Below are 20,703 nucleotides of genomic sequence, written 5' to 3'. Positions count from 1 at the left end.
GCCTTGGGAGAGGGGAGGCCAAGCTGGAGGAGAGTGTGTGACAAGGTCAGAGAGGTGAGGGGGCCCTGCAGGCTGATGTGCCTCCTGGTGCTGTGAGCCCCGGGGGCCTTGGCCAGCATGACCACAAGACTCTCTGGCTGCCGGGCCAACAGCAAGGCCAGAGCAGAGACTGGAAGTCTGTCCAGCCGGTGGGCGGCTGCTTCTTGTTTAGCCTAGGTCACCATCCCGAGAGACCGGTCCTACAGCCAGGCCACAGCTGTGCCCCGACGAACAGCCAGGATGCTTCCAGAGCCTGCTGTGGTGTCTCCACCGCCCCCCGAGAAATGTGAGGCCAGCTGACCATGGGCCAGCTCAGCAGCACACTCCGAGGCCCGCTCATGCAGCTCCCTACTGCCCTGCCCTCTCAGCCCTCCATACGCCGCACCTTCTGTGGCCACTCACCCGTGTCCTCCGGCCACTCGGGCCTGCCCTCCATTCCCCTCACCCCAGCTATCCTGGTGGTCCTGCGTCTTCTCTGGTGAGACTGTCTCTGCCCAGAGCATACCCATCTTCCAGGGTGGGGAGCCCAGACGGGCCGGGCAGGGAGTTGTTGCAGGTTGTGCGGCAGGTGCGGTGGCCGTGGCATTCAACACCGGGACCCTCTGTCCAGAGCACGAGCCTGATCACAGGCCCAGGAATCCAGCCAACCTGGAACAGTACCCAGGATGCTGGGCTCTGGCCTGCAGGCTTTGCTCTCCCATAGCAGAAGCCTCTTCCGGCCCCACGGAAATGTCCTCAGCCACCTGCCCTGGCCTCCTCTGCAGACCTAGGGCTCCCCCTCCCTGTGTGGGGCTCAAAAGGCCCGCCTGCTGTGTGTCAGCTCAGTGCTGGGTACAGAGCTGCCCTCGGCCACCCTCTGGCTGGTCTTCTCCGCGGGGCTCTGTGTGGTCGCTCGAGGCAGGGGGACCACACCCTTGTGGAGCCCTCACTGTGCTCACTCATGGCTCAGGTGAGACCCTCAAGATCTCCATTTTAAAGATAAAGAAATGGAGACTCAGAGAAGTGATGGAATGAGATCTGCGTTTACCAAACAGAATGGCCCTAGGTGGTCAGTACATGCCCAGGAGACAGAGTGCTGGGGTCCTGGAGAGTCAGGGCTGCCCGTTATCCTTTTCATGACAGAGAGAACGCCTCCCTCTCCCTGGTGATTTGTTTTCAGCGCAGGCCCCCTCCTCTGCCCCTGCTCCCCACCCCCTGCTCAACCACGCCCCTCCCCTCATGACTGCCCGACTGCCCCGCACAGCTCTCCCCTTCCTCCTAGACCTGCCGCAGACTCCACAGGACCGAGGCCGGGGCAGCAACAGCACAGAAAGGGTGAAGGGTCAGGTACAGGGGGAGAAGGGCTTCCTGAGGGCCACTCAGCAGGCTTCCCTGGCCCTCCGGGGGGGGGTTGTCTCAAAACTTTCAGCCCCCACCACTGTGGCCATCTAAGGACTAGGAGGGAAGAAAGGTGAGACATGGCCAAGTTCTAGGCTCAAAAATTGTGTGTCAGCGAGAACAGTAAGTTCTCTACAGGAGAATCTGTCTACCAAGTTCAGTGTTTGGAGCCTCCGCGGGAGGGTTGGTCAGAACGGGACACGGGTGGTTTCCTTCCCTGTGTGTGCGTCTGTGTGTAAGGGGCACAGGGCAGAGCTGCGGAGGTTGTTCAGGATGAAAAGGTGATTTTCTGTCTGGAGAAGCAGGGGCCTTCCCGAGTCGGTCTCCCGTTCCCCAGTCTCCCCCACCATGGTCCCCCGGAGGACCCCGGGGGCACAGCTGGCTCCAAATGCCACCTTAGGCTTGTGCAGTCCCTCGTCCTGCCCAGAATGTCACCCTCCTCTCTGACCCCTGAAGGAATAACCTACAAATGTGGGGTCCCACTTGGGCCCCACTTTCTCCCTGAGCTTGCTCTTCACTGCTGGGGTTGGGACAGTGGTTGGCCCCGTTCTTACTCCTGTTCCCTCAGACAAGGGGCTGTCCGAGACCCGCAGGGCACCAGGTTGCCTGATTGGGGCAGCGCGGGATTTGAGGGATTACCAGCGTCCGATGTTGATCTGAACCTGCCCCTCCTTCTACTTTGTTGGACCCCCCTCCCCCACTCCCCCATCCGCGCCATGTATCCAGATGTCTGTGACATCGGATGCCAGGGAGGCTGCATCCACACTGTCCCTTTCCTTCTCGGGGAGCCTGGAGAGAGGCAGCGTAACGACCAGGGGATGCTTGGACAATGAGAACTTTATGTGGGAAGGTGGGGCGCGTTGGCACACTGTGGGGTCCCAGTCAACGTGGGAAGATGCTGCCATCAACTTGCTCCTCCAGGATGGTCTCCACGCGCCTCCTCTGCGGGTGAAAGGGGCTGGGGCCAGGTGCGCGGGAGAGGAGCGCGGGGAACCCCCCTTCCCGGGCCTCAGCGTACCTCTTGCCGGTCCAGGGGGTCGGGGATCCGCGTCGGCCTCAGCCGCGGCGGCAGGAACAGCTCCAGCCGGAGGGCGGCGCGCGCGGACTTCTGCTGCAGGACGAGGAGCGCGATCTCCTCCGCCTGCGGGTCGGGCCGGGGGTCAGGGCTGTTTCCGAGTCTACGCCTCAATCTGCTTTGCTCCGCCCGCCCCGGCCCCTCCCGCCGTTTGACCCCCCCCCCCACCCGCCAACAACTTTCCTCCGCGGACCAGGCCGGGTCTCCCCGCCCCGCCCGCACCCCAACCCTCCCGCCCGCGCGCCCCTTGCTTCCGGGCTCCGGGCCTCACTCGCATGCGGATGTAGCGCAGCCGCAGGGCCCGGATCCGTCCTCGGGCCTCGGCTGCCTTGAGGACGCCGAGCAGCAGGTCCTGGCGCGCCGCGGGCAGCTCGAGGGACTGCGTCCAGCCGCGCAGGTCGGGCATGCGGTCCCCCAGCTCCACTGACTCGCGGGGGAAGAGGGAGGCGGCCGCGCCCACGTCCTCCCGCAGGTCCCCGAAGAGCATGTGACGGCGACGCTGCGGGGGGCGCATGGCCGCCAGCCCCTCCAGCGACGCGGCCCAACCCGGCTTGGGGGGCTCCGCCGCGGGCGGCCCCTTGGCTCGCTCCTCACGGGACCCCTTCCCCGCGCGCTCCCGCGGGCCCCTGCGCCCGGCCTCCTTCCGCGCCTGCATCCTGGGCCTGCGGGGGGAGAGTGAGTCCCACTGGGCACCTGCCAGCCCCTCTGGCCTGGCCCCTCTCCATTCCCCGCAGCTGGCTTGAGGTTCCGCACCTCCAGCCTCTGCGCCTTTTTTTTTTTTTTCCTTTAAGATTTATTTATTTGAGAGCGCACGGGCGCGCGCAAGGGGAGCAAGAGGCAGAGGGAGAGACACTCTCAAGCAGATTCCCGCGCTGAGCCGGGAGCCCCACGCGCATCCGCTCACGACCTCAGCAGAAATCAAGAGTCGGTGCCCCAGACTCTGCACCTTTGGGTGAGCCTAGCACACGTCCTATTTATCCTTGCAGTCAGCCAGAAATTTCTGATTTACTTAACTTCAGAAAATTCCCTTTCTGCCCACGGGCTGCTTCTCTGTCCCCTGAGAAAATGCTGAGACCCCTGAGTTGACCTCCAGCCCTACACAGGAGTGGAGGCCAGTGTTAGACTGATGTGAGTGAGGCTTGGTGGACCCTTCCCCACAATTCTGGAACCCTTGATGTGCCCCAGGCCCCCATGGCTGTGGTAGCCAGTCAGCGGACCCCCAGACCCCTGGAACCCGAGGGCTGCTCTAGTCTAGGGGCTGGAGATGGAGGGGGTGGGCAGGGGAGACGTGTGTGCGAGTGTTTGTATGTTCTTGTATGGGTCCATCTGTGCGTCTGTGGAAGGTCCTACATGTGTTCCAGGGGCGCTGAAAGCGGAATGGTCAGCTGGCTTGCTGCCCAAGGTGGGGTGGGGGTGGGATAATGGGGGACCCCGCCCTCCTGGCCTGTCCCTGCTGGGTCTGGATGCAGGAAGGGAGAGCAGAGCCCAGGGTGGTGATAGACCAGTTAGGTCCCACAAGTGGGGAGAGGGAAATTCCCCTAGGGTCCTGGCTCAGTCCTGCAGGGCCCCTTCTCAGCCCAGAGCACCTCCGGCCCCAGTCCCTGGGCTTCATCCTGGCCACTGTGCGCAGGAGGCAGAGCCACAGCATGGCATCTACTGGCGGCCAGCTCCCTCCCCCACCCCATTCTTAGCTACCCCTCGATCCCCTTCTGTACACCCCATACTTTCCACTTTCTAGGGTCTGAGCCTCCAACTGAGTCCTGACTCCCTGGGGCTTGTTGACACGGTTGCCTGGCAACCAGCAATCCCACCCCCTCCGCCCTCTGGTGGGGAGGGGGAGCCGGGTGGGGGAGGGGAGCCGGGCTGTCCCTGGGGAGGGAAGGGCATGAGCCCAGCGGGGGGGGGGGGGGTGGGGGGGTGGGGGGGTGTCCAGGTTCTCAGAGGGTGCCTCCTTTCCAGGGGCAAAATGTCTACAGCTGTCCGGGCCCCTTCCTGACTGGAGGAAGTGACTGACCGCTTTTCCAGCCCCATGCCCTTTCTTGGTGCCCCGGGGAGCCCCAAACGCACTCTTCGGGGGTCTGTGGGGCCAGCTTCCTGGCTGGAGAGGTCTTGGGGGGGGCTAGTTTTGGGGGCAGAGGGCGTAGCTTATGAGACCTTCCTGTCTGATAGGTTTTTCCTGACGCATGAGCCAAAAGGGTTCCCACAGCCGCTATTGTTCAGAGGAAAGGGAAACTGGGGCAGAGCTCAGGACCCCTCACCTCTTCCAGGGCAAGTTTGGGGTCTCAGGGCTCCTGCAAGTTCCCAGAGCCAGATTTTGCTGAACCCAGAATTTCTGGGTCCTGGGTGCTGGGACCTAGATTTCTGTGGTCTGTTTGCGTATTTGTTAAGGCCGTACTGTTTTATAACCAATTCACTTATCAGGGTATTAATTCCGTACCTCACTCATGCGCTGGTCAGTGTTCTAGAATTCATGAAGGCCTAGGCTTGTGCTGCAGGTTGCGCCATAATCTGTTGGTGCACGGGGGGCCTCCAGGACACCCTCATAACTGTCTCCTTCGTTCTATGGCACGTCTCCTTTGTCAGAGCAATGGTGCCTTTGGGGCCTTAGGACCTCCACCCCTGAGGGGGGAACTGTCCTGGCTTTGGGGGTGGGGTCTCAGCGGAGCTTCTGGCCTTTGTGCCCCTATATCGCAGAGCCTGCACCAGTCCCGAGCTCCACAGAATGAATGCCCACCCTTCCAGCCCCCAAACCTTGGCACAAGCTGTTCGCAGGTGCTGCCCATTCCTGCCCAGGATGTGCCTTTGGGGTGTGGCCTGGGCCTTGGGATTCAGCACCAGCCCTGGGGCTTGTTGAAGACAAAGGTCTCTGGGATCCAGAAGCAATGTGGGCTTAGGGAGTCTCACCTAGCTGGCAGCCTCCTCCAGGCAGACCTCCTGGAGACATATAGCCCAGGCAGGGGCTGCTTCTGGCTCAACTCTGGGCTCCCGTGCTGGTGAGTTTTGGGAGACAGAGGTCTGGGCTGTCCTCTCCTCTCAGCTTCCCAGGTCTGGCCCAGGAGGCCGCATGGAAGGGGAATTGCTTGCTGGCTCCTGGCAGTAGGGTGGGTTTTATAGGGCAAGTTGAGGCATGCTTTCCTACAGGAAGGGACTTGTAACTTTCCCTCTGTTTTTGCAGGGTTGAAAAGCTTTGGTACCCCTCCTCCCTCCCCTTCATTGGCTTGGTGCCCACTCGGCTCACGTTCCTGCAAGTAGCCTCTGCCAGCTCCTTCCCACACCTTGCCGGTGGCGGAGGTGCCACCCGTGTTTTTCAAGGGCTGATGGAGATGCTGAGAGCTAAAGGCGTGTTGATGGCCCAGAGCCTGCAAGTAAAACGCCAAAATAAAATTCAAAGCTTTATAAAGTGACTACAGAGTTTAGCATTCTATTGAAAATCCACACACAGCTCCATCTTCCTCTTGCCTTAATTATATAACTACGGCAAAGCTAAAATCAAACAAATTTATTATGATGGAACTCAGAATTGTTAAAGCCCTTTTACTTTTTTTTTCAATACTTATTTATGTATTTATTTGGCAGACAGAGATCCCAAGTAGGCAGAGAGGCAGGCGGGGGTGGAGAGGAAGCAGGCTCCCCACCGGCACCGGGGCTCGATCCCAAGACCCTGGGATCATGACCCCAGCCAAAGGCAGAGGCTTTAACCCACTGAGCCATCCGGGCGCCCTGCCCTTTTACTTTTTAACAGCACCGATGGGCTGGGGCTGACCTGCCCTGGCGTGGCTGCTCTGTGTCTTCCAGTGACTGTACCGGGACCCCCGAGCACAGCGCAGGGATGGGGAAGCAAGCTGAGGCAGAGGGGAGGGGACAGCGTGCCTGCCTGTGAGTGGCGGTGCTCCCTTGCCCTGACTCACTAGGCAAGAGTAAAGCCCACTTTGAGGGTGTAAATCTCTCTGGGACCCAGGTCTGGCCACAAATGCCATGACTCCCGAGTGCAGCCCAGGCAGCTCAAGTCAGGGTTTGTGGACATGCATTCTGGGCTCATTCAGGTGAGCTTAGGGGTGTCCCTGGCTTCCCTGTGATATGGGAAACAAAGGCCAAAGAAAAATGAAATGTCCTTACTGATGAAGTTCTAGAACCTAGGTGAGGTTTGGTGGGCTGAGGTCCGGAGCCGATGACCCAGAAAGAATTCTTGAGACATCTTGGGTGCAAAATGGTGGTTTATTAAAGCACGGGGACAGGACCCGTGGGCAGGCAGAGCTGCTGCCCCAGGTTGTGAGGGATGGCAGATTACGTACCTTGTGGTTGGGGGGAAGGTGAGGGGAAGGGAGTTTTCAGCGGAGTTTTCATATGCTAAAGAGGGCCTCCAAGGTGCTGGGGTGGGGGGAGAGGCCTTGCCCTTGTGGCTTGATCTTTAGGTCAGCCATTAACATCAAGATAGTTGGGAGATTCTTGGTGGGGTGTTATGATCCTGCTATCATTTACCTTCCCTTCTACCTCAGCCTCCTCCAGTCTCATTTATGGTGGGGAGGGAGACATTAGGGCTTGAGGAACTGAGAGTTATTTGCCTCTGGAAATTTGTGCTATTGATAAGGTAACCTCCCTGTTTGTAGATCTCCAGGACATCTGTAGAGCAAGGGAGATTCCTGTCTTGCAGGATTGTGATCTCTGCAAGGTAACTATTTGTTTATCGTCTATGGCAGTCAGGGGTGCCTGAGGAATGCTACACATATTACGGAGGGGAGGGGAGCGGGTGGAGAGGGGGGTGCAAGGCGCCAGCTTTTTCTTTGTCTTCAGCCAGCCTCCTGCTCCCTCATCACTTACTACTTAAAACCCATGGACAAATCCATGACCTTCCTCTGGGAGCTCAGTGGCCCTAATGTTGACACTTCGCTAAGGGCGAAAGGCGATCTTAACCAACATCCTGGGGTCCTGTGAATCTACTTTTTTTCCTTGAGAGAGAGAGATAAAAAGGGGGTGGGCAAGTAGGGTGGGTGGGGATGGCGGGGAGGGACAGAGGGAGAGAGAGAGAGGGAGAGGAGGGTCCCAAGCAGGTTGTATACTCAGCCCAGAGCATTACAGGGGACTCGATCTCAGGATCCTGAGATCACGACCTGAATGGAAATCGAGAGTCAGATGCTTAACTGACTGAGCCCCCCAGGCACCCTGAGTCTACTTAAACATATAAAAATTCCTTTGGAAACTTCCTTTATCTCTACTTCCCAAAGGTATGTTGGCAGTCATACGCTGGCGGCGTGTGACCCACCAATATACACTGGAAAGGTCCCATGACTGAGGGTTTACTAGACAGTAATGATGCTGTTTTCCTAACAGTAGCTACCCCCCTCAGTGTCCTGGAAACCTTGCTTCTGAAACACCTCAGAGGCTTGTGCTGTCCCTAACCCCTCCGACTTAAAAGTGTATCATCGGCCTGTCCTCACAAGCCCCGTGTGGCTCTCTGTGCCCACGGGTCTTGTCCCTGTGCGCTAATAAACACACCTTCTTCCACTGAAGAATTCTTTCTTGGCCATCGGCTCCGAACCCTAACATTTCCACATCACACGTGCGTTTTGTTTGGCCTGCATGGGACACAAGTCTCATAGAACTTGTCCCTTGCTGTCTCCTGTGAGACACCTGTGTGCGGTGTCTCAGCCTGGCTGCTTGGGGGGTCCAGAGAAGCCTGGGCCGCGTCCTCTGTGCCGCCGGCCCCCTCCGTGGGGTCCCTTTCGTGCTCAGGGAGAACAGTCAGCGTCCGAGCCTGGCCACTCCCGGGCCGGGTGACTGAGACTGTCCTGTGAGGGGCCAGGGATCTGCCTCTGGCTATCCTTTGTGCCAGGCCCACATGGGCCTTTCCAGACCAGCCTCACGGCCCCCTCTTGCCCTGGTCTGGGCCCGAGCGGGGAGCCACTGAAGGCCACCATGGGACGCAGCTCCGTGGGCTCCTGCCAGGGAGGGGAGGCTGCAGGGGCTAAGCCTCCTCGGGCTCCTGGCCCCGCTGGGCTCCTGAGGTCCGCAGGATCCTGCTTCTGGCTTCGTCTGGAGGGTGTGGGGGCACGTGTGTTTCTCCTGGGGGTCCGGAGGTCTTGATCTGTGTGTCTCCCTGCTCTTGCCATTCTTGTGCCTCAAGTGCTTGTTGGGGTGGGTTCACGTGTGTGTGGCCCATGTGTTTGTGCCTGTGAGTGTGGGTGTGCATTTCCGATCCCACGTTTGTGTGTTCAGTCATGTGTCTGTTTCGGCATCTTCATGTGTGTTTGCGGGCATGTGAGCCTGTGTGTCCCTGCATGTCCCGAGGGAGTATCTCCGTGGCTGTGCCCTGGTCTCCATGCTGTCCCTGAACCTGCTGCAGTGAAGATGCAGAGGAAAGTCCTGGGGGACAGCTGGGGATGCTGAGTCCTAGGGCATCTGCCTGCTCCGTGGTCTCCTGATTTGCCAGGTATCCTAGCAACGCTGCTGCCGGTCGCCTAGCAACCAGGTCCCCATCCTTGGAGATGGCTGCTCCAGGCAGGGTCTGGGCTCTGTGAGTAGAGCCTGGGCAGGAAGAAGGACCCCGTGACTTGGAGGCTGGTGACTCAGCTAAGGGGTCACCCACACAGCATGTGACCCCAGTGCCAGGAAGGAGGCAGCTCCGTGGGAGCTGTCCAGCTGCACGGGTGCTAGGGGCCCAGGCTGTGAGGAAATGAAGCTCAGGGGTCGCTTTGGGAACCCAGCTGGGGCAGAGACACCCTTGGTGTGTCTCAAAGTGGCAGACGGATCTGGGTTTCACAACACGGAGGGGTGACGCTCCCGCCTGCAGATGCTGATGCTGATGGCGGTGACCTCTGGGCGGGGACAGATGAGCCTCCACCGTGGACCTGTGGAGTGCGCAGTGGGCACGCAGGGTGCACCGTGGAGTCGAGGCACCCTGCTGGTCCACGAGGCTCTGACCCACTTAGCCCTGGCCAGGCAGGCGTCCTGCTGCGCACACACACCCTCCTCTTGGCCTGCCCCTGCTCCGCCGGGGACACCGCTGAGGGGCCCTTTCTGGGCCAACCGGGGCTGGTCTGGGTCCACCCGAGGCAGTGTCTCTGTGTGTTAGACGAGGCCCCGCCTCTGTGTCCCGATCTGTGCGTCTTGGGGGCGTCCCCCTGACTCTCTGTCCCCTGTCCCTGTGTCCTTGTGTGTATGTCTGTCCCTCGACTCAGTTCCCGTGTGGATCTGCGTCCCTGTGTCTGTGTGTGGGAGCTGGTCAGCTGGTCTCTGTCGTTCATCCCGCAGTGTGCGCTCAAAGGACATCCAGTGCGGGGGGGGGGGGGGGGGGCGGGGGGCGGCGACCCCCCTTCCCTGCGGCCCCTCACCCCGCCCTCAGGGCCCCTCCTCCTCGGAGCGGCAGGCTCCGCCCCATCCCCCAGCTCCGCGCCAGGCTGCGGCGTCTGGTCTGGCATCTGCTGGGAAGGAGTCGCGCTCCCGCCGCAGCCCGGTGCAGCCCCGCGCGGACCTGCGGCTGGTCGGGCAGTGGCGTCCCCGCGCCGGCGGGGCTGAGGGTTAGAGTCGCCACAGCCTCGGCTCCCACGGAAGTTGCTAAGGTAAGGCCTCAGCTGCACGGGAGCGGGGGTCGGGGGTCCGGAGTCCGGGGTCGGGTGTGGACAGACTGCAGCCCTCGGGCAGGACTGGGGAGGGGCAGGAGGGAGTCGTGCCCCGTGTCCCAGGGGTTTCTGGGTGTGTCTCTGCCCCTTTTGTGTCTGTGTGTGCCCGAGGTCAGGTCTGGACGTTTCTGGGGGCGGTGTGCTATCTGTGTGCCCCTGAGCCACTGTGGGTGGACACGTGTGTCGGTGTGTGACTGTGTGACTACACACGCAAGTCCCATGCAGGAGACTGTCAGCCACGCGAGACCGCGTCCTCGTCTGCACACGCGTCTAGACACATCCCTGTCTGTGCACACGGGTCTGCTTGTCTCCAGGGTTTCTGCGTGTGTGTGTGTGCCTCTGTGTCCGTGGCTGTGGAGGGGGGTGGCGGGGGCCGAACACCCTGTGCTTGGAGGCCTCCAGGCTGGGAGGGGTCAGGTGCTGTGGTCATGTGTCCCTGTTCTCTCCCAGGCACCAGGTGGCTTTGCACACAGGGAGGCAGAATGGAGTCCCTCTTCCCTGCCCCCTTCTGGGAGGTCCTCTACAGTGGCCACCTGCAGGGAAACCTGTCCCTCCTGAGCCCCAACCACAGCCTGCTGCCCCCCCACCTTCTGCTCAACGCCAGCCACGCCGCATTCCTGCCCCTTGGGCTCAAGGTCACCATTGTGGGGCTTTACCTGGCTGTCTGCATTGGGGGACTCCTGGGGAACTGCCTCGTCATGTATGTCATCCTCAGGTAGGCTGGGGACCCCCCCCGCGCCGCTACAGAGGGGAAGCAGGCAGTGGGCTGTGTTGGGTGGGCCTGCCAGGTAGAGATTCTGCACTGTCCTGTTCAATTTCTGGTCATCCTGCCGGGTGGCGTCAGGGGCAAGGTCGTTCTGAGGCCCTGGGTACTCATGTCTTCACGGCGGGGGCACAGGACTAGGGGGAGAAGGAAAGGGAGGGATCAGCCTTGCTCACCCTGGTCCTGGTAGGCGGGAGGAGGGGGGGTGCAGCCGTGTCTCCGATGGAATGCCCCCCTGACTCCTGACAGATCACACCCCCTGATGCGGGGGCCCAGCTCCTGGCCCAGCCATTGTGGGAAGATCGCATGGATCTCACGTTGACCCTGAGAGGCAGCTCTGGCTCAGCAGGTTCCCGGCCGGTGCTGGGGCTGTGCCCGAAGCCCCTCCCCTCCGGCTTCGGCGGGGTCTGGGTCGACTCCAGCATGTGCTGGTGCTTAGACTGGGAAAGCCTGGGGGATCAGAAGGGCTGGCCAGGCTGCAGGAGAGGGGGCCATCATAGGAACAGCATGGGGACATTGTGAGGACGGGAATGCATGTGTGCGTGTGTGTGCATGGATACACGTAGGTACAAGCATGCACACACAGGTGAGCACACAGATCTGTGAAGTGCACACATGTAGGTGGGTGCACAACAGTGCACGCACATACATGTATGTGTGTCTGCACACGTGCATGGGTGAGAGTGTCCACACATGAGTTAGCGTGTGGTGCTTTGTGCCTGTGCACATACATGTGTACCGTACAGCCGGGCACGCATGTACAAGCACACACATGCAAGTGTGCCCCTGCACACACCAGTGTGAGTGCCCACGTGTGTAAAACCAGTGTGTGAATGTGCACACGGACACATGCAAGGTGTGTGTTGGTGTGTAAGGTGCACATGCTTATGCAGGGGGCAGGGAAGAGCAGCTGTCTGTCTGCGGTGCTGAACCCCAGGGGACCGGACTTCCATGGCCCTCTGTGGCTGGGGGGTGTGCTGCAGGTGACAAGTGTCCCAGCCTGTGGTGGTCTGTTTCACCCTTCCTGTCATCACCACTTCTCTGTCTCTCTCCTCTGCCGTGGGGCATCCACGCTCAGAGCCGCATGCTCGTCCTCGTCAGAGCAGACAGGGAAGGTCCCCAGAGACATGGATGGGCAGGGGCAAGCCTGCGTGTCAGAACAGTGTATTCTGACCCCGCGGACTGGGATCGGCTGCCCCAAGGCCCCACTTGCAAGCCCTGCTCTTCTTAAGAGACTTTATTTATTTATTTATTTTTAAAGATTTTATTTATGGGGCACCTGGGTGGCTCAGTGGGTTAAGCCTCTGTCTTCAGCTCAGGTCATGATCCCAGGGTCCTGGGATCGAGCCCCACATCGGGCTCTCTGCTCAGTGGGGAGCCTGCTCCCCTCCGCCTCCCGCCTGCCTCTCTGCCTACTTGCGACCTCTGTCTGTCAAATAAATAAATAAAATCTTCAACAACAACAAAAAAGATTTTATTTATTTATTTGACAGACAGAGATCACAAATAGACAGAGAGGCAGGCAGAGAGGGGGGAAGCAGGCTCTCTGCTGAGCAGGGAGCCCGACACAGGGTTCGATCCCAGGAGCCTGGGATCATGACATGAGCTGAAGGCAGAGGCTTAACCCACTGAGCCAACCAGGTGCCCCGAGACTTTATTTTTTTACAGCAGTTTAGGTTCAAAGCAAAGTTGAGAGGAAAGAACAGAGATTTCCCTTATACCCTCTGCCCCTACATGCATAGTCTCCCCTGTTCCCAACATCCCCACCAGCACCGTGCATTTTACAATAATGACAACTTAGTCTCATAACTGAACCTACATGGGGGCGCCTGGGTGGCTCAGTGGGTTGAGCCTCTGCCTTCGGCTCAGGTCATGATCTCAGGGTCCTGGGATCGAGCCCCGCATCGGGCTCTCTGCTCAGTGTGGAGCCTCTTTCCCCTCTCTCTCTGCCTGCCTCTCTGCCTACTTGTGATCTCTCCCTCTCTGTCAAATAAATAAATAAAATCTTAAAAAACACCTGAACCTACATTAACACAACCTGGTCCCCCCAAGTCCATAGTTGACACTACGGCTCGTGCGTGGTGTACATTCTGTGAGTTTTGACAAATACCTGCTGATATGTGCGTATCACACAGAATAGTCTCACCGCCCCCCGCCCCCAGCCCTGGCAACCACGGGGCTTTCGCTGTCTCCATTGCTCTGCCTTCTCCAGAAGGTCATGTAGGTGGAACATACACTGCAGCTTTCGCAGACGGCTACTTCCACTTAGTGATTTACATTTAAGCTTCCTCCATGTGCTTTCATGGCTTACTAGTGCATTTCTTTTTTTTAAGATTTTTAAAATTTATTCATGAGAGAGATAGAGGGAGAGAGAAAGGACATAAGTGAAGGGCTGGGCAGAGGGAGAGGGAGAAGCAGACTTCCACTGAGCAGGGAGCCCAACGCAGGACTCGATCCCAGGACCCCGGGATCATGCCCTGCGCCGAAGGCAGACGCTTCACCCACTGAGCCATCCAGGCGCCCCCAATATCTCGTTTCTTTTATCTCTGAATATTGCTCCATTTTCTGGACCTACCACAGCTCGCTTGTCACTTTCTGCAGGACGTGGTGGCTTCTAAGTTCTGGCAATTATGAATATAGCTGCAAACATCTGCGTGCAAGGTCTTTTTTTGGTGTAGATGTAAGTTTTCAGCTCCTTTGGGTAAATATCAAGGAGTGTGTTTTGCTTGGTAAGAGACCACCAAACCGTCTTCCAAGGCGGCTGTGCCATGTTGCTTCTCCCAGCAACAGTGACAGCGACAGCGACAGCGACGGTTCCTGCTGTGCCGCATGCTCGCCGGCCGGAGGCACCAGCGCTTGGGGTTTTGCCCGTTCCAGGAGTGTGCGGTAGTAGCTCCCTGTTGTAATTGGTGAGGTGTCTGGTACTGTCTTTGGTTTTTTTTTTTTTTTGAGAGAGAGAGAGAGACCCGGGGAGGGGCAGAGAGAGAGACTCCAGCAGACCCGGCTCTGAGCAGCTCCAGATGGGGCTCAATCCTGGGACCCTGAGATCAGGACCTGAGCCCAAACCAGAAGTCAGATGCTTAACTGATCGAGGCCCCCAGGCACCCCAGGTTTTCTGTTTTCTTATTGTTGAGTTTTAACGTTTTTTGCATATTCTTGACAGCAGTGCTCTCTCCGATGTGTCTGTGGCTCGTCTTATGGTTCTTTCGATCCACTTTTCTACCAGCTCTTTTTTCTTTTTTTTTTTTTAAAGATTTTATTTATGGGGCTCCTGGCTGGCTCAGCGGGTTAAAGCCTCTGCCTTCAGCTCAGGTCCTGATCCCAGGGTCCTGGGATCGAGCCCTATGTCGGGCTCTCTGCTCAGCGGGGAGCCTGCTTCCTCCTCTCTCTCCGCCTGCCTCTCTGCTGACTTGTGATCTCTGTCTGTCAAATAAATAAATAAAATCTTAAAAAAAAAAAAGAAAAAAATGAATCTCTTAAAGATTTTATTTATTTATTTAGTTGACAGAGAGAGAGAACAAGTCGGCAGAGAGGCAGGCAGAGAGGCAGGGGGAAGCAGGCTCCCCACCGAGCAGAGAGCCCGATGCGGGGCTCGATCCCAGGACCCTGAGACCACGACCTGAGCCAAAGGCAGAGGCTTAACCCACTGAGCCGCCAGGTTTCCCTGCCTGCTCTTTTTAAGACCACTCAGATCCTCTGGGCCTAAGTGTCCTCCTGTACAGAGTGTGGACCAGTATAGCCTTTTATAAAATCTTAAATGAGAATGAAATCCATGTGGCGAGCTTGGCTCAGGTGTCTGCTATGGTGGTCCTTGTGCTGCTGTTTGGTCATAATTAAGGCCTGTTCGTGCTGATTACAAATCTTTCTCTAAGACGCAGAACTGACCCAGATCCCCGTATAGTAGGTTCAGTGACATGGAGCCTCGTCACCTCTGCTGCCAACACTGTCATCACCCCCGTCACCGTGCCACCGCTGCGACCTCATCTCCACGACCTCACTGCTGTCCCCGCCTCCACCCACAGAGTTACCACCCCCCACTTCCCACCCCCACACTTATGACCCCCAACCTTCCCAGCCCCCACTTCCCACCCCCCACCATCACCAATATTATTACTATTAATTTAGTCAACAAATATTTATTAAGCAGCCGTAATGTCCTCAGACCTGTTCCTTGGGTACAGCCAGACCACATTAGGTCCTCTCCCATTCCTGTCACATTTCCCGTCTCTATCCGCAGACCACAACATGGGCTGTGACGGCCGTGGATGGCCTCTTACAGACTTTGGAGCCCTTAGAAGTCTCTGGTGTCTGTAAGGCCAACCTTGTAGTGCGTGAAGGGTCTTTAGGAAGACTTGCAAGGGAGGGAGGACAGGCTCTTTTTCTCTGGAGTCCTACCTCTGTGATCCCATGTGGACGTGTGCCCCGCTACCCTCCATATCCGACTTCTCCAAAGCAGACCAGTCTTCGGGTCTGGAACCCTTCTGTGTGTGCTGGAAGGACTGTTTGCTCCCCAGCTCCATGCCCTTATGCTGGGCCCAGGAACCTGCATTTTGACAAGGGCCTCAGACTGGGTGCTCCTCACGGCGGCAATAAGAAGGGCTCTGGGCTTTGCTGCCAGGTCCGGCCACGGGCACTGGATGAAGCCTTCCTTTCCCCTGTCCTCTGCAGACACACCAAGATGAAGACGGCCACCAACATCTACATCTTTAACCTGGCCCTGGCAGACACTTTGGTGCTGCTGACACTGCCCTTCCAGGGCACGGACGTCCTCCTGGGCTTCTGGCCATTTGGAAATGCCCTGTGCAAGACGGTCATTGCCATCGACTATTACAACATGTTCACCAGCACCTTCACCTTGACCGCCATGAGTGTGGACCGCTACGTGGCCATCTGCCACCCCATCCGAGCCCTCGATGTCCGGACGTCCAGCAAGGCTCAGGCTGTCAACGTGGCCATCTGGGCTCTGGCGTCCGTGGTCGGTGTTCCTGTCGCCATCATGGGCTCGGCACAGGTCGAGGATGAAGGTCGGGGTGGCCCCCTTCCCCGGTGGTCTTGTTGCCTGGGTCGCAGAGGGTCCTTCCGGGTCCACCCACCCTGACCCTGGTTTTCTCCCTGCAGAGGTCGAGTGTCTGGTGGAGATCCCCGCCCCCCAGGACTACTGGGGCCCCGTGTTTGCCGTCTGCATCTTCCTCTTCTCCTTCGTCATCCCTGTACTCGTCATCTCCATCTGCTACAGCCTCATGGTCCGGCGGCTGCGTGGCGTCCGCCTGCTCTCCGGCTCCCGCGAGAAAGACCGGAACCTGCGGCGCATCACGCGGCTGGTGCTGGTGGTCGTGGCCGTGTTCGTGGGCTGCTGGACGCCTGTGCAGGTCTTCGTGCTGGCACAAGGCCTGGGGGTGCAGCCGGGCAGCGAGGCCGCTGTGGCTGTCCTGCGCTTCTGCACGGCGCTCGGCTACGTCAACAGCTGCCTCAACCCCATCCTCTACGCCTTCTTGGATGAGAATTTCAAGGCCTGCTTCCGAAAGTTCTGCTGTGCCCCGGCCCTGCGCCGGGAGACGCAGGTGTCCGACCGTGTGCGCAGCATTGCCAAGGACGTGGCCCTGGCCTGCAAGACTTCTGAGACAGTACCACGGCCCGCATGACTAGGCGTGGACCTGCCCATGGTGCCCGTCAGCCCGCAGAGCCCATCAACACCCAACACGGAGCTCACCCAGGTCACTGCTCTTTAGGCTGACACTGAACCTGGGTCCTGGGCATTGCCGGACTTGCAGACTTCTGCATGACCTCAGAGGGCCTGGTGACGTCATGGGACAGGTCACATGGTAGCCGCCCTCCTAGTACGTAGCAGAGAGGCGACACTCGCCACGAGTGTGCCCGGCCAGAGCCCCTGCCAACACCCTAACCCTGATGGGACTCTGCTGGCCTCTCCCCCACAGCGCCCTGCGGGCTCTGGGTATGGGCACACCTGGAGGTGTGCCAGCAGTGTGCCACCTGCTGCCTGTGCCATGTGCTCTCTGCGGGGGGCCCTGCAACCCCTCCTTGGGGTTTGGAGCTGCCGATGCGGACTTGCCTGGGCCTCAAGTGCCGTCACTTCCCCGTCCCCCACGCCCGCCTCTGAGAGGCTTCTGAGGGGCTTTTTGCTCCCGAAGCACAAAGAACCGTCAACCACAGATGTGGCTGTCCAGGGGTGTGGCCTGGAGGGACAGCGGGCTGCTCGGTCACCTCAGGCCACTTTGTCATTCTGGAAACAGCCCCGGAGCCCTGGTCTTGGCTGCACAGCGCTGGAGGGGAGGGGCGCCCTGCGGTGCTCTGTCCCTGGGTCCTCCGGCTCTCTTGAAATCAGAGGTCAGCAGTTTTGCAGCCGACAGGCCCTGCACCCTGTTTGGACCCTGGTGGACCTGGAAGCGGAGTGGCGTGGGGACGCACTCTGCTCTGCCTTTCTGGCGACTGGCCCATGTCACTGACAAACCTCCAGGGCTCTTGGGGGGCGAGGGGCGAGCTTCCCGCTGCCACTGTGAGAGGGGTCTGGAGCGGGAACACCGTGGCCGGGGAGGGGCTTGCGGCCCCGGAGGAGCACCCTTCCTGCTCTGAGGTGGGGAGCTGCTGTGTGGCGAATTTGCAGACACTCTTTCCTGTAGATAAACTATGGAAACCCAGCACCGAAGAGACCATCCCCGCCCCCCCCCACCGTGAGCTGAGCGGCTGACCTCAGCCAGGGGGTCTGGGCTCCTGCAGGGAACAGGAAGCACTGACTTTGGACTGGCTTCTCCTGCTTCAGGGAGCCCCAGCTCTGTGGTTCATTCCTGGGGGGGATGGAGCCGCCCAGCGGGGCGTGCTGGTGGGACCCTTGCTTCGTTATTTATGCATGCGGCCTGTGTCATTTCCCCCACACAGAAGCAACCCGAATCTTGTCTCCGGGGGTCATTGGGGCCACCATAAACCCCTTCCCACTGAGCAGGTGTTTCTGACTCCCGTGGGGTGGGCCGCTGGGGTAAGGAGTCCTCCACCTGCTCCGGGCCCCTCACTTGGCCAGGCTCTGTCTTCATGGGATGTTACCCTTCGAGGCTGCGAGGCTGTGACTTCCAGAAGGTGTGGTTTCGTGATGCGCTGGAGGTCTGTTTCCTTTCCTTCAGCCCAAATAGCTCCTCCTTGAACAACCAGCTACGGCACCTACGTCCTGCCCCTGCGGCTAGAGGCTCCCTGCGGGTCGGGGTGGGGTGTGCTCTTCCCACGGGCCCCATGTTTCTCTCACCCCACTTAGTCCCTGCAGACCCCTCCCTGCCCCAGCCCTCTCCCCCTTCCTTGAGCAGACCCAGCAGAGTTTGGAAGATGAACAGAACAGCCTCCATTGGTGGCCCTGAGAAGCGGACATGCCTCCGGCTCTGGTGTGGACCCAGTTTGGTCCAGGTTGACCCTTGGGGTGGGTGACCCTCTCAGAAAGAGGGACGTCAGAGGGAGTGGCGAGGGCAAGCTCGGCGGGGGGGGATGTTTGGCCTCCGCAGAGGGGCTGCTGTGCAGTTTCACACCAACCTTAACGATGGGCACTTGGCTCTTCAAACAGACATTTAGCATTAAGGGGAAGTTTGGGAATGAGGGGCCTACGGCAGCGGGTGCCTGAGGAGTGCTGGGGAGACTGTGCAGCGGGGCGGGGGGGGGGCGCGGGTGGTGGGGGTCCCTAACCTGCTCGCCCCGCCCCGCCGTGAGCATCTGCGGGGAGATGGGCCCTGAAGGGTCAGGGGCATTGGCTGGGGTGAGGAGCCTGCCCCTGCCGGCCCCCCCACTCCTGTTCCCACGGCTTCTCAGGCTCGGGCGCCCTGTTCCCTCCCTCATTTGCACCTGCTCACACCTCGGATGGGCGTTGAGAGCCCCCGCTCCTCTCCTCAAGTTGCTTGCAGGGACGGGCAGTGCGGAGGCCGTAATGAGGGCTGCTGCAGAGGAAGGACCGCACTGCGGGGAGCAGGACTCGGAACCTTCCAGGGAGACATGTGGGTGTGAGTGAGGGTTTAGCAGATGTCCACAGGCCCTGTGCATGGGCCGGGCTTGGGGACTTGCTCCTAATGAGCAGAATGTGGCACGTGGCCTCCAGGACAGTCTTGAATGGCATCGAGGCCTCCTCTGGCCTCTCCCTGCCCACCTGATTGCCCCCTGGGGCCAGTTGCCAGGGAGTGAGGTTGCCCCAGCAGCCCCCGGGGGGGAGTCTGGGTGGTGAGGACCTGAGGTCTCCTGCCGCAGGCCGTGCACGGGGACCTCCTTGGAAGCAGCACCCGTGGGCTTGTCCAGCCTTCAGGCGACCAGAGCCTCAGCCGCAGGCCTGACCCTAACCTCAGGAGAGGGTCTGAGCTAGAACTATTCCAAAACTGCTCCCGAATCCTTGGCCCATGGGAGCTATGAGACAAGGTTTCCAGCCGATAGATTCTGGGGAAGTTTGTTACACGGCCACGGATCACGGTGTTGTCAAGCAAGAGAAGGGGGAGAGGGAGTGTTTGAATTGTATCAGGCTGAGAGAAGAGAGGGGAGAGGGATGCGTGCGGGTCTGAGCTCCGAGGACACACGTGACTAGGGACACTGGAATGTATGACAGGTAGTGGCCATGCACCTTGGGGTGACCTCACGGGTGGTGAATGGTGGGTGGAGCGTGGCAGGGGACGGACTGCTCCGAGCTCCCTGCCGTGAGGACGACAGCCGGTCTGGGCCCCGGGAGCTCTGGATGGTCTCGAGAGGTGCCAGTGACCCCAGGTAGCATGGCCTGAACCCCAGGCATAGAACCAGCTGGGAGCCATGGCGCCAAGGCTGGGGATCCTGGCCAAGGCCTGCTAGGGCACTTTCTGGGGACTTGTCCCCTCTTCCCAGCTCCTGGAAGAAAGTGGTCTCTGAGTGGCCAGTCCCTCAGTGTCCCCACCCTGCCCCTGGAGGCTCAGCGTGGAGCTCTTGCTGGAAGAATCTAGGCCCCAGGCCACACCCCAGGGAGAAAGGGGTCCAGATGCCAGCCCATCCACGTAATAGATGTCCTTTCTAGACTGTGGGTGTCCAGAGGTCCTAGCAGAAGGGCCCTGGGTCCTAGAGCAGGATTTGAGGGGGCCACCGGCTGAAACATGGAGGACACAGAACAGGTGTGGGCCACAGCAGGGGGAGGTCAAGAGAGGGCACAAGAGGGGCACAGGTTTCCTGGTGAAATGCCACCCAAGTTTCCAGCGATGAGTGTGCATTCTGTGGCCTTCTTTGCGGACTGAGTCTGTGGTTTCGCAGTAACGTGTGGCTTTCCTGTCCCAGGTGTTCCCACTTTGATCATCTGTTCGTACTGTCTGGGGAGGAGCCAGCCTGAGCGTCCCCTCGAAGAGATCACAGTTTGGGTTTCTTTCCTCCAGATCACGGCTGTCAAGGAGGATGGGGAAGGGGCATCCGGGGAGGTTGGTTGTCTGTCTGTTTCTGCCGGTGAGTAGAGCCGGGATGTCTGCTGGGCCAAGAACTTTGGCCTGGGTCAGATTGGTGGGGGTGGGGGGGCAGGGCTTGTGCCCCCGCAGCCTCTCACCCAGGGGCTGTCCAGGTGGCAGACTTGGACAGGGACAGGGTCACAGTTGTCTCGCAGGTGTGGTGGCTAACCTTCGTAGTCTTTCTCTCTCTGCATGGAGAAGGCGGTGATGGGATGCGAGCAAGTGGGGCCTTCCGCCAAAGTGACAGCCCTTGTCCTAAGATTTCCCGGGGCGCTGGTGGGACGGGTGCTCAGGCCCCTGGACACTGGAATGTGCTCTGGAAGGTGTTTTGGAAGCTCTCACCCAGGAAGTGTAGAGGAAAGGGTTGGGATGGGAGCTGGCACAGCTCCTTCAGCTCCAGAT

The 20,703-nt window shown here is 59.5% G+C and overlaps 2 protein-coding genes and 1 long non-coding RNA gene across 5 annotated transcripts; 2 read left to right on the top strand and 1 right to left on the bottom strand.

Annotated features, from left to right (window-relative positions):
- Nucleotides 1-2,298: 2,298 nt before the first annotated feature.
- LKAAEAR1 (LKAAEAR motif containing 1) lies at nt 2,299-3,289 on the bottom strand. The gene is made up of 3 exons (XM_044262609.1): nt 2,763-3,289; nt 2,435-2,557; nt 2,299-2,358 (listed from the first exon to the last, which is right to left on the bottom strand). Exons 1-3 carry the CDS (start codon nt 3,144-3,146, stop codon nt 2,299-2,301), a joined length of 567 nt encoding a protein of 188 aa, XP_044118544.1. The 5' UTR covers nt 3,147-3,289.
- LOC122915872 lies at nt 2,813-5,732 on the top strand. The gene is made up of 3 exons (XR_006386099.1): nt 2,813-2,888; nt 3,283-3,443; nt 5,667-5,732. It is a non-coding gene; the product is annotated as an uncharacterized LOC122915872 (long non-coding RNA).
- A 4,233-nt stretch (nt 5,733-9,965) lies between these two features.
- On the top strand, nt 9,966-17,776 carry OPRL1 (opioid related nociceptin receptor 1). Of its 3 annotated transcripts, XM_044262604.1 has the most exons (4): nt 9,966-10,047; nt 10,558-10,822; nt 15,539-15,894; nt 15,989-17,776. In XM_044262604.1, exons 2-4 carry the CDS (start codon nt 10,590-10,592, stop codon nt 16,510-16,512), a joined length of 1,113 nt encoding a protein of 370 aa, XP_044118539.1. In that variant the 5' UTR covers nt 9,966-10,047; nt 10,558-10,589; the 3' UTR covers nt 16,513-17,776. The 3 variants fall into 3 exon arrangements, with proteins under 3 accessions (XP_044118539.1, XP_044118538.1, XP_044118536.1); XM_044262603.1 differs by lacking the exon at nt 9,966-10,047 and having other exon boundaries at nt 10,253-10,822; nt 15,539-15,881; XM_044262601.1 differs by lacking the exon at nt 9,966-10,047 and having other exon boundaries at nt 10,253-10,822.
- Nucleotides 17,777-20,703: the final 2,927 nt, after the last annotated feature.

Source organism: Neovison vison, chromosome 8 (assembly GCF_020171115.1).
Source record: "Neovison vison isolate M4711 chromosome 8, ASM_NN_V1, whole genome shotgun sequence".
Classification (NCBI taxonomy): domain Eukaryota; kingdom Metazoa; phylum Chordata; class Mammalia; order Carnivora; family Mustelidae; genus Neogale; species Neogale vison.
Note: the sequence above shows the minus strand (reverse complement) of the source record. Positions and strands in the feature narration are given on the sequence as shown.

What these genes read in the sequence shown, in the direction of transcription:
- LKAAEAR1 (XM_044262609.1), bottom strand. Translation starts at nt 3,146, where the DNA reads ATGCAGGCGCGGAAGGAGGCCGGGCGCAGGGGCCCGCGGGAGCGCGCG. An exon ending in TGCGCTACATCCGCATGCGA is followed by an intron (nt 2,558 to 2,762) that starts GTGAGGCCCGGA and finishes CCCGACCCGCAG; the next exon opens with GCGGAGGAGATCGCGCTCCT. An exon ending in ACCCCCTGGACCGGCAAGAG is followed by an intron (nt 2,359 to 2,434) that starts GTACGCTGAGGC and finishes TTTCACCCGCAG; the next exon opens with AGGAGGCGCGTGGAGACCAT.
- OPRL1 (XM_044262601.1), top strand. Translation starts at nt 10,536, where the DNA reads ATGTGTCCCTGTTCTCTCCCAGGCACCAGGTGGCTTTGCACACAGGGA. An exon ending in GTCATGTATGTCATCCTCAG is followed by an intron (nt 10,823 to 15,538) that starts GTAGGCTGGGGA and finishes TGTCCTCTGCAG; the next exon opens with ACACACCAAGATGAAGACGG. An exon ending in GGCACAGGTCGAGGATGAAG is followed by an intron (nt 15,895 to 15,988) that starts GTCGGGGTGGCC and finishes TTCTCCCTGCAG; the next exon opens with AGGTCGAGTGTCTGGTGGAG.